Below are 17,766 nucleotides of genomic sequence, written 5' to 3' on the forward strand. Positions count from 1 at the left end.
CACAAGAAAAAACCAAGTTGTTCTCTTGTTTTGAAATGTTGACAGGAAACAAAACTTATTTTAGAAATTAAAAAACTATTTGCTTCAAGGATTTGGAACATTTGGAGAAAATGCATTCAAAAAGAATCATCAAAATTCTTGTAAGACAATGTTATGTTTCCAGACTTGTTTAATACATGAAATAAGAGTGATTCTTTACTCTGAAATGTCTCCAGTGGAAGACAGCACAGATAAACCATGGGGCTAAGGAATTATTTTCTCCCTTTGGTATTCAAAAACTTACAAACACCAGAAATTTTGACTAAGATGCAGCTGATATGGGAATTGTAGTACAATAATATATCAGCTAACAATACAGCAGTCTAAAAATAGAAAAATCACATTATAAACACAAATTATATGATTAATTTTATTCCTTGATAAGGGCACAGCAAGGCTGTTAGTGCTTTTTGAGGTTACATTTGCAAATGACACAGCCTAGAAGTCACATTTTTGTGGAGCTGGATGAGCTACGGCTTGGAGCCACTTGAAATCTATTAGACAAAGGCAGGTCAAGAGGTTGCCATTAGCAATATCCTGGGAAGAGAGCTCTGATCAGCGTGCACAGCTAGATCCCACCAGCAGGTTCTGTGGCACAGCAGCAAGGTAGCCCAGCTCTCATCCTTCCCTGGTATTTAAAAATTCACCTTGTTACAGCAGCCCCTGCACACAGAAAGCAGATCTGTTCTATCAAAAGGGACCTTGAGGAAGAAAACTGTTCTCCAGCAGAATCTCTGGGATGAGGGTGGGCCAGGAATGACTCTGGGTCACAAGCTTTATTGGCACACACAAACTCCTACAACAAGTATGAGATACAGAGCAGGTAAGTACAGAAGGTGGGGGTAAACTCGAGCATGGAAGATTTTAGAAAGAAAATTTCTACATTTTTGATTTTGTTTCCCCTTGGGGATATCTGCAAATGTGCAGGAGGACACACGCTCCCTCTTTTACCACAAGCCCTCTTCTGGACCAAGAAGAGCTGCTAACCTTTCCCTCCTAACCTCTCAGGCTTTGTAGCATGTTATCCAGAGCTACTCAGCTTGTTTAATGGAGCTGACTCACTCAAAGTGGGCTCAGTGTGTGGGCAGAGTGAGTTCACATCTCCTGTGAAATACCACATAAATCTATCCATGGAAAGCAGAGTGTAAGTGGGAAGGATGGGGTGTTGCTGAGAAACAGATCCCCAGTATCTCTGCTTTGATATCGCGGTGTCTGGGGCTGAAAGGCAAATCATACACCAAGATACTGAGCTGGGCATCTGCTTGAGCAAGCCTGAGCAGTTGCAATTGCAAAGCACCCAAAGGGATGCAGGAACAGCCTTGGAGGGTCACATCACCTGCCATCTAACACAGACCACGGCTAGATTCTGAAGTGAAGGAGTAGAGGTTTAGAGCATCCCTGCTCCAGTGGACAAAGGGGGACTGAGTATGTGTAGTACATTTGAGGGTGCACCTGCATTTAAAGTAACATGAAGTAAGTCCTCTGGATATCCAAAGATACGCCATACAGAGGCAGACACACAGAGAAATAATGACAAGGATCAGGCTCTGGAGATAAATATTCTTTTTATTGATTATGCGTATATTGATTAAGCATACATATAACCTACAGTGCTGCTGCTCCACCTTGCTTTAGGGGAATGACCAGAGAAAGCTTAAACAGACATTTTCTGCATCATATGTGAAATACAGCAGTTGGCAATCTCACCTGCCATGCCATTATTCAGGCTAGATGTTTGTAATGATCCATTCTGTTCATAAAAGTCTATTATATAGCAGGTTCAGTTCAAAGAGTCCCATTTAAAGTGCAGGTTTCATATCAATCTTACTGCAAGATTTTAGTTCACCCAACACAATTACTGAATGGATCACCCCATACACCACATATTTTGCAAACAATTACTGGTTTTTAAAAGGAAAGGTTACACCACCCTGAAACTTCACTAGAGCTGCAGGGTTAGTCTTCACCTATTCTCTTAATGCAGGAGGAGGAGGAAGCTCCCTGCGGCACAGCAATCAAAATGAACTCTGATGCAGACAGCTAGCATTTCCTTCCTGCAGCACTTCTGCAATAACAGCTGATGTAATTGTTCAAATTGTAAAAAATCACAAGAAAACATGGTACTTTTCTCACCCACATGTAGCTACCTCCTATTCATCAAAAGAAATTATCACTTCACTTCCATAGATGTGATTTATGTATTATATGCCCTTGTGAACCTCAATAATGATAATATTTAAGTCTCAAAAGAACTGAATTGCAGAGAACAAAAGTGGGTTCCATGGTGTCAGTCCAGCTACCTCCACAGCTATCCATTTTAATCTGCTTGTTATCTTTGTCTTCAGGGAAAAGTAGTTATTAAACTTTGGAGCAGCTGGCTTTTTTACTCTCTCTGACTTCAAGTGATGTTTTTGTGTTAGCATCAAATCATGGCAAAAATTAATCTGAGAAATTTAATACAGGATATACATCCAATCAAATGCTAACTTCTGTTTCCAATACAGCACATGGTGGGTTGCATTTCTATTTCCTTATTTACAAAGCACACAGGACACCCCATAATGTCTCATCTATAACCTGGGGTTTGCAGCGTTGGACAGTATTGGAGACCTAAATCTGAATGGAAAACAAATTTCTCTAGCCAAACATTACTCTGGTTTGTCAGTAAGGGGTGAAACAACACACATGATGACAGCCATTTAAGGAAAATAATTTATTTCCTGTACCTCAGAAAAGTTATTTACAACATTGTGCTAAACAAAGGCTGACTTGACTAAGAAAAGCCAAGAGAGTTTAAGAAAAGCAACAGAGTTTAGATCAGATATCTGACGAAATCTCAGTGTAGCTAATCCTCATTTAATCTCATTTCTTTCCCGCAGAGGTACAGAACAAGCTCTCACAGGAATTAGATTATTTTGCCAATAACTGGGTTAAGCTAAGGCACTACCTAGTCCTATGCTAGAGTATATGGACATTCCTCTGCACAGATTCCTACACACTTTTTCCAGTCAGCTCACTCAGATACTCAGCTCTTGTCTTTAGTGTGAAGCTTAGTTTATCCATTATCTTCCTCTTTAATTGAAATAAAGCTCTTTACATGGTAATATAGCAGCAAAGTTGGGCTCAGCACTTGTTTCATTCTATCCAGTTTTCTGAGAAGGCAAAACCAGTAATATTTCAGAAAGGTTTCTTTACTGGGAAAGTAGGCTACAGGACTGCTCAGCTTGTTAGGCTCTGTGGCAGGGGAGCCCAGACTTATATGCAGTGGAATTGAAGCCTCAGGTAGCTACATGACTTTCTTGGGAAGGTTAAGCAGTTTGCAATGTAACCAAAGGATATTGTGATAGCAAATGGGGAATAGAACTGCAGGACTTCAGCAGCCCTCTCTGGGAGAGGAACAGAGAGCAGTCATCTCTGCCCAGGATCATTCTATCTGAATTGTCTGCAGGACTCTGGTGCTTGAGCAGCTTCTTTTCACAAGAGAGGCTTAAGGAGTTGGTGACATTTTTTATTCTAGGAGAGAAACATTTGGAGGACTGCATGATTATTGGAGCAATGAGGGGAAGCTATATTGCCCTCTGCAGCCAAATAAACATGCAAAGCAGCAATGGGAGATCCAATTGAATTTTCTCCAAATAGCTGTGGAAGCTCAAGTCGTTTGACATAAGGAGGAAAAGTGTCAGATCGAAAGTATGAAGACCCTTCTCTTCACTTAGTCTTACAAACATGTTGAGGGTGTTTGATAGATTAGGGAAAAAAATTCTAAAACACATTGGTAGGGCAAATATTAAAAAATATCTCATAAATGGCATGGAACTGTGTCAGGCAAGATCTAGGTTCAAAAAGGAGAAGCTCAGGAAATGGGTCCCTAGTTTAGGGAAATGTTCTTCCCCCAAAGGGTGATTGGGCATTGAGCAGGCTCCCCAGGGCAGTGGTCACAGCACCAGCCTGACAGAGTTCAAGAAGCCTTTGGACAATGCTCTCAGGCACCTGGTGGGGATGTCCTGTGCAGGGCCAGGACTTGGACTCAGTGATTCTTGTGGGTCCCTTCCAACTCAGGATATTATACGATTCTATGAATGCAGCAGCGGCAGTAACCTCGAGGTTTTCAAGAAACTGGGACATAGGCAAAAGAGGATTGGTTTTCTTTTAGGTGGGATTGGTTGTATGAGACTACCCCTTCTCAATTCCCTCCCTCTTGTTTCCTTTATCTGTTTGTGCTATCTAAATATCTAAATATCCAGTTTGTGCAGTGAGAACAAATATCCAGTTTGTGCAGTGAGAACAAAGAAGATGAAATGGTTGTGGTGAGATCTGCGAAGCAGAGCAGTGCCAAGATCCTCAGGTGTCACATGGCTGCCCAGCTCTGGTGGTACTTTGTAGTGGGTGGGAAGGTGTCAGCATACTGTTTGTTATTATATCTCACTCAGAGAATATTACTTGATTACTTGAGATAGCCTGCAACCTTGCTGAAAAAGGAAGGGGCTTTATGTCAGCTGCACATTGTGCCTCCATGTTTCAGGTGATATATTCCACTCAAGTCTGCAAAAAAATCTCCACTTTTTGTTCAGAAGATGGGGAAAAGAGAAAAAAATGAAGTAGGCTAGACCTTTCCTGAAAATTAATATCCATTCATGTTCTTAGATGCAGCCAGTACTGAGGTTGAGCATGTATTCCCAACCTCACACACACAACACTCACACAAAATTCCAATGGCACCAACAGTCTCATCCTCTTCACCTGTTTGGCTGACCATGATGAAGGCCTGTTATGGGAAAATATCTATACATATAGAGATACATACATGCCCAGGTGTCTCTGGTGGCTGGCCCAGGGACTGGCACAGGAGTAGCTTCACAGAGGTGCTGCGAGGGTTTGGGGAAGAGGCAAAGATGTCCAAAGTTCCTTGCTGCATGCTGCAGCTTGGAATTGATGATGGAAGCCCCTGGATGTTCTCCAGGAGCTGGGACTAGACAGAATAAGCACTGTAACCCAGGGCAATCCTCAGCAGTGATTCACCAGTGGGAGACACAGCCTCAAACACTTTGGATGGGTTTTCACAATAATTGAGGGCAGCATCTTAATTTTTAATCAGACAGTGTAACTTGTTTAAAACCTTCCTGAGAGTCCCTGTAGTGTCTTTAGCCAACTTAAAACAAAAAGAACAAAAAAGAATACTGCAATATAACTGCACACATTGGCAAACAGTACAGTGCCTTGACTTTACAGCCTCAGCATCAGCACCTCTTCCAGGACTGAAGCACTGATCTTTCTCCCAAATGCTTGGGATGGGAATTACCTGAGGTGACTTTGCAATCCTAGCTGACTAGTGCCAACTTTTAAAGTGATGACTACTGTGTAATCACAGTCCTTGGGCTGGCATTTCAGCTTTCTTTAATTTATTTCCTTTTTCTTTTCTTTCCAAATGCAAATACATGTTGCTTGCCAGATTTCTTCTACATCATGTCAGATCTCATGATACTGAAATAAATTGTATAAATGAGCTCTAAGCAACAATGTTCTGTATTCCTTCTGACATAGTCAGTCTGACCTTGCCTCAGTCTCACAACTGGAGATGAGGAATGAAAGTCTCTGTGTCAAACCTGGCACAACCAAGTACATGGCTTTGGATTTGAACCTGACAAATTTATAAGTGGATTGCAAAGCAGATGTCTAGCAGCTGAGTAATTAATACAGAGTGCAGGCTCAGCTGAGGCAAAGTTTTTTCAGGCTATTGAGAAACAGAGGGCACAATTTCAATGTTGCTCTAAGTCAGTTTGACCTAGCACATAGGTTAGGAAGGAGAAAAGTCCTACTCGGCAGTTAGTGCTGCCCAGAGATGCTCACCTCAGTTTATCCCTTGTGCTGGTACTGGACATCACACGAAAGAATAATGAATCAGATCCACAGCTTTATCTCAGCTAAACTATCCCAGAACAAATGAAAATAAAGGGGAAGTTTGGTTTTAAAGCAAACCAGTTCCTTAATCCTGCTTATGGCATCGTTGTGCAAATGCTTACAAGGAAAGTGAGGGCAAGGAGGCAGGAGGAAATCTGTACTGTGTGCCCTCCAGTGCAAAGGACCCAGAGGGATCATGAGGTGACTGCAGTCCTCCACTGGGCATACCTGCAATGCCACTCTTGCTCCTTGCTGTGTGACAGAAATTCATACAGAGAAACTGCACCCTCTTCTTCCCCCTTCATCTGTCTCCAGCTGACCTTCATTGCGAGGTAAAACACACAGGATTTAATTTTTCTGTTATATTTTCCTGAAGGGAAAGTGAATTTACACTTTGAGTCAATGCCTCAATGTTAGAAATGGATATTTAAAGTCTGGTTTCCCCTCTTACACTCAGTCACTCAAGAGTACCTCTGCCCATGACTGTTGTAGCACACTTAGGAATGTGTGGCCCTTATAAGGACAGTTTGCAAAATGATAAAGAAAAATGCCAACTCTTATTTTTTACTTGCTTTTTCTAGATTTTAAGATTTCCTTCCTGTGAGCAGCATCTATTTCAGAGTGCACAACACTATCTGGAACAGTAGGAAGGAACCCAGCCTACACACAGCAATGCTTTTATACTCTGCCTGGAATTTCCCACTGGCAGCATAAACCCAGTTATTTCTTGGCTCATCCTTTCATTAGTTATAATCCCATTGCATATATTATTCATAAAATAATATTAATTCATACTTTCAGTAAGAAAATATATATTGGTGGCCTTTCTTTAATCATCCTCAAATCAATCCTATTTTCCCATCACTCATTAAACCAAAGTGGGTTTGTTTGTTTGGGTTTTTTAATTAATTTTCGGCTATGGCTCATTTAATTTCATTTTGTATAACCTGGTATGTGTGGAGCAGAACAAAGAAAACACTTGAGTCTATTTATACACAATTAAATAGAAGTGATATATCCATGTCTTTTATAGATGGCTTTAATTTTCACCATATCACACTAAAATTTTTTGCAAAAGCAAAGTATATTTTCCCTGAATGAAAAATTTAAACTGACAAAGCATCTACATACCAGGTGGGCGTTATTATTACCTTTTCCCACACACCAATACTTGGAACCTATTAAAGCTGGTACACACAAGTATTAAGCTTATCAGCAGTTACAGTGACCCATATACAGATATACAGAAAAAATTTAAGTAAAATTGAGACTCCATGCTTTGCAGTGGTGTAACCTAACTCTTAGGGGTACCACAGTTTGATACAAACTGGCCGCAGAGCTGAGGTCCCATTCCCCTACAGTGTGGCTGGTGTGAATTTAGGGAAGTTATTTTTACTCCCTGCCTGTTTTGTGTAGAGTAAAATGAGTCCTGCAAGAGTCTCAAAGAATTTTCCAATATGCAGAAAAAATATTCTTTGCCTTTATGGCTTTTTGGGAATCCTTCTGACCCGATTACTTTCCTTAGCTGTTTCTGCATCAAACATGGCCTATGACTGAATCAGAGCTTAAGTGGCAGTGAATTTATCATGTCCCATGATCAATTTTTCCAAGGTTTAAATACAAACCTGAGCCTTATCTTCAGGTGTCTAAAACCAACCCATTCTGCAATATTAAAATTCTGTTTCCTACCACAAAGATAATCTTTGCACAGAGTGCTGATCATCATAATCTAGTAATTACTTTGATATTACACCAACTAGAAAATTATTTCTACTTTGGAAATGCACTTTAGAGAGACTGAGCCTCTCTGAGCACTAAATGTGTGACAGGGCATCTTCCAAAATTCAAATTGGTCTCCAATCTCTTTCAGTTTTTGGGCCTCTTATTTAGGACATTCAGTTTGGGCACTTTGATTTCTTCAAGAGAATGAAGTCTTCCAAATGCAAACAAATTTTTCTCTAATCTACACAGAATTTTTTTTTTTATCTGCCCAATGCCTTTAAATAAAAACTACCCTTTCCAAGTCAATTTTGCTTGCTGCTGAGGAAATACAAAGAATATTAGGGGCTATCAGGAGACTAACCTCTATTTAATTTAGTTATTTCCCACATTTTAAATTTCTCTTTCTTAAGCTTTGATTGCCTGGGACCCTTCTAGGTAGACCTATCATCCTCATGGATTTATGGTTTACTGCTGCTTATCCCAGGCTGAATTCTCTCCATTTCCATTCTCTGAATAAAATTCCCAAAAACTTTTGGTTAGCTCTTCTCTACTTCCCTATATCCCTCCTTGTCTTCCCACCATGCTCACATCCCATCTGCTCCCATAGCACTGCCAACATCTCCCAAGTGATGCTAGTCTAGCTGGAATTTCAATGCTAAAAAAGCCTCTGGAAAATATCACTTCCAGCTATACAAATAGCTACTGATCTGTTTGCTCCCTTTGTCTAGATGTTGAGGAAGAAAAAGTAACCAACGAGACTTCTGCAGGAGCCAGAGATTTCTCTCCTTTCCACTAAACTTAAGTCCAGTGCTCTTTTTTTTTTTTTTTTTTTTTTTTTTGGCACAGAATTAGTATGGAGATTGGATATGGCAGAGCTTGATCTGAACTTTAGATGTCCTTTTTGTTACCTTTAGTTAAATTATGGCAAGAAAGGGAGGCAATATGGAATAAAATGGCCCTGAAGTTGCCCTTACCTCATGGTCCTGCTTTGTTAGGCTCTCAGGTCCAGGGAAGGATGCAGAGGTTCATACGAAGAGAACATAAAAGCAGTGGTTTGCCAAGATAATGAACAATTTGAGGGAGTTACGGTCTGCTGCTTTGCCACAAACCTGGGTATTCTACCAGGAGCTTTGTCACTCCATGAAGGCACCAGCTAATTACCTCAGCATTTTGTCTCTCTGCATGTAGCATTAATTCTGCAGACCTAGGCTCCTCCAAGGCTGCAGCTCCTGAGAAAAGAACAGGAAATAACCACACATGTTCAAGATGCTAAAGGAAAATAACTTACATGACTGCATTGGGGAAGAAAAGAAAAACTTCTGCCTACTGTAAGCAGATCAACATCTGATGATGGGAACACTGATTTCTTTCTGTCGTGGAAACCACACGCCTGTTATTGGATTAAACAACTCTCTATAGATCAAGACACATGGAAGAATTGCAGTGATCCATCACAGCTGTTCAGATGTGTTCTTTGCCTTCAGGAAAGGACAGCCCTGCATGACAGAGAAAAACTTTGATGCTAACTGCCTTAAATGTAGCCAGGGCTGGAGAAAGCACCTTATTTGAAGAAAAAGGGTATTCTACAATGTTTGATTCACTGGTCACAGTACTCTGAAACAAAAGAGAGTGTGATTACTTTCTCCAAATACACTTTTTTTTTTCCCAAATCTTTTCAATTAAGTCCCCAAGGACAGGTACACTGTGCCAGTGTCACTACCTGGCTGACAGCAAAAGCCATAGGCTACTTCAGGATTTCAGTTTTCCTTAAAAATGGATTAATGGACTTAATGGACTTGGCTGGGGAGTCATAAAATGTAACTCTCTGATATGAAATGGCTTATGGTGCCCAAGGAGAACCATTTGTGCTTTACCAATAGAAATACAGCTGAAGGTGTACCCTGTCCATGGATTTTTCTCCCCAACTGGATGCCATTGGGAGTTTCTTTTTCCATTAAGCTGGGAAACTGTTAATGAAAAGCAAGAATAAGGTTCTTCTTCCCTAACTCACAAAATATGAGGGAAGGGAAACGGCAATGCCCTTGGAAGTGCCCCCTTAAAAGGAGGAATACAAACAGATGAAGTACATGTAAAAAATATTACTGATATACTACATCTGTCAATTTTCTCATGCAAAATTAAAAAATCCCATGAACACTCTTGAAAACACATATCACCATGAATTATCTGGCCAGGAAAAAAATAGTGGTTTGAGTCCATCTTACTGAACAAGCTGGGAAGGAGCCTCTAAATTAAATAATAAATGCAAGTTCACCCAATCATTTTATTAGCAAGCAGAATATGATACTAATCTTTCAAAGTGTCATATAAAACCCAAAGCAAAAAACCAAAGTCTACTACGAGATGAACGCACATGACTAGCTATTCTGAAGGGAGTAGAAGAAAATGTGACTCTTAAAGCTTTAAGGAATGTTTCTGAGATTCCTGTGGTGACATACAGATATGTTCAATGAAAGAGATTTCAGCCTGGGTGATAAGATCTTGTGCCAGCAGATGGAGAGAACTGTTCCCAAACAACCCAATGAATTGTGCAACACATCATGTGCCTCAGCAAAACTCATCACATCAGGATTTAGAGGCATATGATCACATCTGAATCTAAAGATCAGCTGCAAGGGCAGGCAATTCAATACTCCTGCTACTGCTAAGCAAAGTTTGGTACCTCATGTGGGAACCACACTGCAGAGGAACCCAAAAGAAGGAATCCAAAAGTACGTATGTTCATTTCCATGGAAATGCTTTGCATTTGCACTCTGCTTGAAGGATTACTGGCTTAAGGATTCTTATTAAAAGCTCTTATGCAACAGCAACACTTAACACATGCAGCAATAATGATGCATTTCAGGGCATTTCTTGCAAAGCTATTTCAGGCAAATGATGAGTTTTAGCTCTGAAAGTTGTGCACATCAGCCCTCTGAATTTTCAGATTGTGACTGCTCAGCATTTTCTAAAAATCAGGCCCCAGGAAGTACCTCAGATTGAGCATTCCAAAGTTAGGGTACGGATCATCACCAGACATTAAAAACTTCATCCAAGACCCACCTCTGCCTTAAAATATTACCATGTTCCCACAACCAGAGTATCTCTGCACCCCTAACAACCTTGTACTGCAGAGAAGAGCTATCTCAGATCCCATCCAAACTGCTAGGGAAATAAAACTTTGATAGTCAGGGTACTTTATCCAAGGCATGAGTAAAAGCCAGGCAGGGAAAAGACTGGAGTGAAACACTTTTCCACATCCCACCCCTCCTCAAGCTTAATTATTCCCTTATATTCTATATCTTTTTTATTGATTAGTGATTTTCTTCATGCTGTTCTCCAAAGATTACAGAGTTTCTGTTCAAACTTTCTTGAGATAGCACCAGCTGAGGCCTTCATATTGCTTAAACTTATCCATCTGAAAGCTTCAACTAAACATTATTATTCAGGTAAGAGTTTTTCCAGACAGGATTGATGAAATTAACTGAAGAAGAGAGACACAAATGAAGATTTTATTCAAAATTAATACCTGCATTGCATAGGGTAGACAAGATATATGATCACAGTCATGTTTTCATTTATTAGAGTTTTTGATCCTAAAAAGAGAACAAAGATTTTGGCCCTACCTCTATTTTGATGAGTATGAGAGGGCTTTAATTTGGTAGACTATGCAGAGTGTGCATATCGATATTTCTGCCCAAAAATAAGAGGTAGAAATCTGCTGGAAGAATTCCTTGATAACTTGCAGAGATCCTCACACCCCTGAGCACTTGCATTTAGGAACTGTATTTCTGAGATAACCTGAGTCCTTCAACAGCTAGGGGTGGAACAGGGGAGGGAAGTCCATGTCCTTTGGTCAGTGGCCAGTGTTGGGGAGGAGCAACTGTTGAGCTAAGATCTCCATTAAAGCACAATTTACAGGTCTCTTTAGACCATTTCTATCCCTTATAATAAATTAATCCAGAAATGCCTCCCTGAGCCTAATGTTGATAATTACCTCTCACCGGTATCTTTGGATTTAGTATGGAGTCCTCTTTCCTCATGCAGAAGACACCTGCATCTGCTTGCCCTGTAGCATTTTCCCACCTTCTCTATTGCAACCTGGAACATTCAGGTGAATAAACACAAAGGGATCAGAGAAAGGGTTTGAGGATTGAAAGTGAAGAGTTGACCAAAAACAAAAGCTCAAAGGAGGAGAACTGAGAATGTTTTGGAAGGTTCTTAGTTTTGCTTTCCAAACACATTCAGTAGTTAAGCTGAAAATGCCACTATACGCTTCCCCTACTGCAGCCTTTAAGCTTTCTGCATCCAAGTTGAAGAGAAGACACACAGCCCTGTGGTGACAGACAGCTAATGGAAGAAATTTTGGAGCAGAAGTATGGAATGGAGCAGCTGAGGCTGGAGGCATGGGGAACAGCTTCTATTGGGTTTGCATGGCAAGGTTCTGGCAATTAGGGGGCTACAGGGTTGGCTTCTGCCCGCAGGTGACAGAAAATGTCCCCATGCCAGATGGAGCTTGTTCCAGCTGGCTGCAAGATAGACCTGACACTGGCCAGAGCTTGACAGTGGCAGCGCCTCTGGATAACATATTTAAGAGGAGGTAAAATAAAGCTGCACAGCAGCTGGGAGAGAGGAATGTGGTAAACAACAGACAAGGTCAGTGAAGAAGCTCTGGCTGGAGAAGACACTTTACTGACAGCTGACCTGCTTTGTCAGCTTATCACTTCTTCCTCACATGTTTCCACTCCTCTGGTGATATCCATAGGATCATGATGTAACTCATACTTCATTGAAAACCCTTGCTAAGAAATTAGAGGAACAGGAACAGGACAGAGCAGCTAGAAAAAGACCATTCAAAACTAGCTACAAATGTTTCAGAGTGAGGAAGAAGGACTGAGGCCTTTAATCAATTTCTCTCTATTACTCAAAACCACATAAATTGCTGAGCACAGAAAGAGAGTGATTTACATTTATGGGATTTCAAAGCACATTCAGACTCTTTGCAGCAGCACAGGCATTGCTTTCTGTAGGTTTGCATAGGAGCTCAGCACTGAAGTGGATAGCCCCAAATTCGGAAATTTGGAAAGCATTACACACACAAACACAAGACATTGCATGCAACTCTGTCTCCAGCATTTTTTAAAAAGCCATCAGTTTCTTTTGATCTTCAAGAAGAAAAATTCTGATAATTCCTATCATTAATTAACATACTTTCTCTTCCACAGCATTTTTGAACGATGGTTAAGAAGACACAGGCCCATGCTAGAAGTGTACCCAGCAGCTAATGCACCAATTGGGCACAATCGAGAAAATTACATGGTCCCCTTCATCCCTCTTTACAGAAATGGAGAATTTTTTAAATCCTCAAGAGAGCTGGGGTATGACTATGAATATCTGCAAGAGCCAGGTAATGTCATAATTTTGGGTAAAAGGGGAAATGTAAAATTTGTTGCCTATAACCTGGAATATGTCTGTTTTATGAGAAGATAAAAAATCCTTCTAATTCCAGATTTTTTCAGAAACATTAAAAGACTGGGCAATCACTAATTGTATAAGGTTCAAGAAAGGGGAAGTGTAAGATTCTGCACCTGAGATGGGGCAATCCTGGATGTATGGACAGATTGGGGAATAAGATGCAGAAAATACTTAGTCCAGGTGCTGGAATATAAGCTGATGAAACAGCCAGATCAAGACCAGAAATACATATACATATTTCTCATATTTCTTAATCAGACATTAGTTTCTTAAACTCCTCTTATTGCTAGAATTGTACAACTCAGACAAAGTAGCAAATACCATGACTTTCAGGAATTCTGAATCCTGAAATTTTACTGCAAGAGGAAGGAAATGGTAAAATACTTACCATCCAATACTTAATTTTTGCTCTCTCTTGGACTCTTGCCTTTACCCAGGGGAGCACATAGTCCTCAGAAAAAGGAAATCCTATTAAATTCTGCCTATGTTTTTAACAGGGGTAAGGAAAGTAGTTCCTCAATTATTCTGAAACATCAACACAATGAATGAAATTCAACCTTGTTCAGAAAGCCCAGATAATCCTCAGATGTCGTTCAACCCCTTGGTAATCTCACTGAGAAGAAGCAAGCTTAAACTCTTTCTTATCTGAAGGGAAGAACTGGTTACAAATGGAAAATGGCTGGACTCTCAAATTACAGACACAGATTTTCTCACTCCAGTGTATGAATACAGATTTTCTTTAGGAGAAGAGAAAGTCTGTGATTGGCAAACAGGAAGTACTGGACAAGTAGGAAACATTTATGAAAGAAAAAAAAAAGTCAGTAGAAAAGATCTCGGTCATCAAGAAAAGGCAGCATTTCTGCAGATCTTCCAGATGAGGAAGAAGTGCTAAGGCAGAGGAAGAGAACAAGACAGAATGAGGAAGGGACACACAAGATCTGGCCCAACCCTATTCTCAAAACCTGTCTTGTTTGCTCTTAAAGAAAGTGGGTGCTTGGGGGAGATTTTGGTGGTTCTGGGTTGACAGGTGGACTAGATGGCCATGGGCGTCTCTTCCAATGTTGGTGATTCTGTGACTCTGTGAAGAGCAGCAGTTCTGAGTTACAGTACCAGCAACTTAGAAGAGAGGAAGTAGGACTAAACTGAGCATGGTGAGGCTGGTTAAAAAAGAAGATGAGAAATAAAACTTGGAAAGAATCCAATGACAAAATGGCTTTTTAATGCTAAATTATATTGCTGTTGTGTCCCTGAGGAAAAACTGATGCCTGTAGCTCTGCTTTCCACTGCAAAGCAAATCAGTGTGTAAGAGTACATAGTTTTAATTGCAGCTGCATTTATTTTTATATGTATGACAGTGCTGAAGCAGAAGTGGTGTCAGTGTGTGTGGAAATCCATCTCTCAGGACTCCAGGGCACATGTCACAGTGTAGGGGAGCTGCTCTGAGCAAAACAAACAAGAGTTAGCATCAATAACAGATTTGGAAGATTAATGGCACCACCTAACAATAGCTGTCCAAAGAAGTCTGTTAAGAGCTGTTTCAAGAGTTATATTTCAGCACCTGGATTAAGATTTTTCTGTATTTTTTTCCTTCTTTCAGAAATGAAAACAGATAAATTTACAGATGCAGTCTTGTCTTTTGCCCAGAAAATCTCTCTCTCACACTGGGAAGAGTTATATAGAATCACAGAATCATTAAGATTGGAAAAGACTTTTATGAACATGAAGTCCAAGCATAAAATCAGTACTGCCAAGCCCACCAAACCATACCCTAGCAGCACATCCAAATGATTTTTGAACACTTCCAGGGATGATGATTCTACTAATTCCCTCAGCCAGCTATTCCAGTGCTTGGCAATCTTCCCATTAAAAAAGATTTTCCAGGCTCTAATAGTGAGGAAACGGATAAAATCTGTAGGAGCTGGGAACTTTTCAACACTGCAAAGAAAACTAACCATGCCTTAAAGATGAGGGACTCCATAACTGGAATCTCTCCTAGCTCATCCTTTTAGTTTTGATTTTGGAAGTCTCACGGGTACTTTTTGTGAACATCCAGAAGTATATAGTGAACAACAAACACACAAGAAATGGCAGAAACCAATTATCCCACTCCCCCTTCATGCCTAAAGACTTCTCTGTCAACCCTGCTAATTCCTGGGCCATGATCCTTTTTTCCCTCTGACTCAGGTATACCCCATCCAACATGAGCAGGCCTGGTGCTGTGTAAGCCACCCTGTGGACAGAAACCCCAAAATTCCACCTACGGCACCAGTCACTTGGCTATGTATTGATCTGTTGAGTTTTCCTACTCCTTTCAGTATTTTCCCCTAGCACTGAAGGAATCAATCAGGAGAATACTACCTGAACACCTAGTCCTTTAACTGCCCTGAAGTCCCTTTAGATTACCCTGGGACTTCCTCCTTCAGTCTCCCCCCTATCCACCTGGAACACTAATAGAGGGTAGTCAGAGGGCCACACAAGTCAGGCATCTTCCTGGCTACACCCCTTACCCAGGCCCTGGGGGGCAGCATCTTTTCAGAGCACAATGCATGTAACAGCATGCTTTTAGAAGTTCCATGACCCAAGAGGATATGTGGATTGTTTTTCTGGGCACCAGTGAAAATGCAAGATAACAGGAAGACATTTACAGCCTTTTTGGGGGTACAGCATTCTAAATATGGTTGAGTACATCTAAATCAGTCCAGATGCATAAAGAACATTCAGAAATAAACCACCATAGGAGTTCCCAGAGAAGGTGCCCATAGAGGTGCTCTTTTTTTTCCCTACTAGCTAGTAATTACTGCTAATAATGGTCTTAGAGCTAATAACTGGGAAATGTGGATTCCAAATCTTCCTTGGCCCAAGTGGACAAGTATCATTATTTTTCAAATTCAAGCCAGCACGTTGTTGGATGCATTTTGAACAGGTTTCTTCCCAGCATCTGCTGTGAAGTGAGAGCCCTGTATGGCAGGGTTTTCATAGCTCATTAAACCATAGCATAAAAAACAAACACACACAGTTCATATCACAAAGCCAGAAGGCAGCTGGACATCTACCAGCGAGAAGCTTCCCTGGATTCACCAAAGAAAGAGGATTTGTTGTGCAGAATGACCACAGAATAGTTGTCTACTGCCTCTCCCCACACAGGAACTGTCAAAGCAAGTGGAATGCAGGTTTACAATCAGTAAAAGGAAGATTTTTCCCCACCCAATATGTAGTTAATGAATTAGTTAAGGCAGGGATGCTTTTGCTGCTAAAAGTTGTGATAAAAGTTCAAAGAGCAGCTTGAAAAGATGATGGAAGGAGAAAAAAAAATCCTCCAGTGACTATTACACACAACAACACAACATCTGGTTCAGGAAATTCCTGACCTGCAAATTTTGGAGGCTGGGTAAGTATTTTGTAGGCATTGTAATAACTTGACCTTTCCTTAAACTCTCCCCAGTGTTCTGCCTCAGTTATTGCTGCCAGAGGATGCTGAGCTAGCAGGACCTTTGGTCACACAGTATCAAACTATTGGGTTACAGTCTGAAGTTTTGACAAAACCGTGAGGAGCAGTTTGGACATGAAGATTGAGACTATCAGAGCTGAAGAGATTTGTTTAAAACTATTTGTGGCTCTCAGATAATTTCTACCACTCTTGTCTCTTTATATTCAGCCTTCCAGTATTATCTATCATAGAACTTTCGTAAACTGACAGTGCATTGCATCAAGTAAAATGATCTTTCTTTTTCTGTTTGATTTTTCAAGCCCTTCAGTCTTTCCAAGACTTTCTGACAACCTATCTTCAGGAAGCCCGTCAGATCTGGGCCTGGCTGGTCGGAGCAGCTGTGTTTGGAGGCATTGTTACTGCCGTGCTCACAGGGCTTGTCAGGGCCTGCCGGAAGAAAAAAGGAGGAACTTCTTCGGAGATACAACCCTTGCTCATAGAAAGTGAAGATTACAACAATATAAGTTATCAGTCCAATTTCTAGAGGCCTCCAGTAACTCAGTCATGTTACTAAGGTGCTAATCAAGCTTGCAGTGCTTGATTGATGTTTACAAATACCTTGTTGAGGTGTGCTGCAGAAGCAGGATGGGCCGTCTCAAGTCTCTTTTAATCTCCAATGTTGTAGCAACTTATCAGATCCACTCCTAAAAAAATCTCCCAGATTCAACATAAGCTATGATGCCACCCAAAGAACACTGTGTATTTCCTATGCTTGATTAAATAATGCTCCTATGAAACCAGACTGGCTTGTGTGGTGGATTTAATGTATAATTCTATTTTATTTGCTTTTTAACAACTGTAAATTGGTTCTAATTCTGCTGTCCAGTCCATGTGTTTGGCACATGGATACAGTCACAGGTGCCTGACTGCATAATTGGTGCTACATTCACTCCGTGTTTGAATGTAAGAGCAAAAAGAACCCTTTAGTTCAGTTAGCAAAATATAGAGTGATTGAGCAGACTGACTGTCCCATAGGCAAATTTTCTTCTGGTATAGGAGTTTTCCCTCCAGCTCCTATAATGTCCCATAATGTTTGTCCTTGACTGAATGCCATTAGCAGAAGAAAGGAAGCTCAGAAACCACTTCTCGCTTTAAATACTTATTAGTTGCTGTCTTCTACAATGCCTTGCATTTTTCTGGAGAGC

At 40.7% G+C, this 17,766-nt stretch overlaps 1 protein-coding gene across 1 annotated transcript in view; it reads left to right on the forward strand.

Annotated features, from left to right (window-relative positions):
• TYR (tyrosinase) overlaps nt 1-17,105 on the forward strand; it is a 41,349-nt gene extending 24,244 nt beyond the window's left edge. The window contains exons 4-5 of the mRNA XM_058800187.1: nt 12,885-13,066; nt 16,882-17,105. Of these exons, the coding sequence (XP_058656170.1) occupies nt 12,885-13,066; nt 16,882-17,105 (406 nt within the window). The remainder of the gene's footprint in view (nt 1-12,884; nt 13,067-16,881) is intronic.
• Nucleotides 17,106-17,766: the final 661 nt, after the last annotated feature.

The sequence above is a fragment of the Ammospiza caudacuta genome, chromosome 2 (assembly GCF_027887145.1).
Source record: "Ammospiza caudacuta isolate bAmmCau1 chromosome 2, bAmmCau1.pri, whole genome shotgun sequence".
Lineage (NCBI taxonomy): Eukaryota > Metazoa > Chordata > Aves > Passeriformes > Passerellidae > Ammospiza > Ammospiza caudacuta.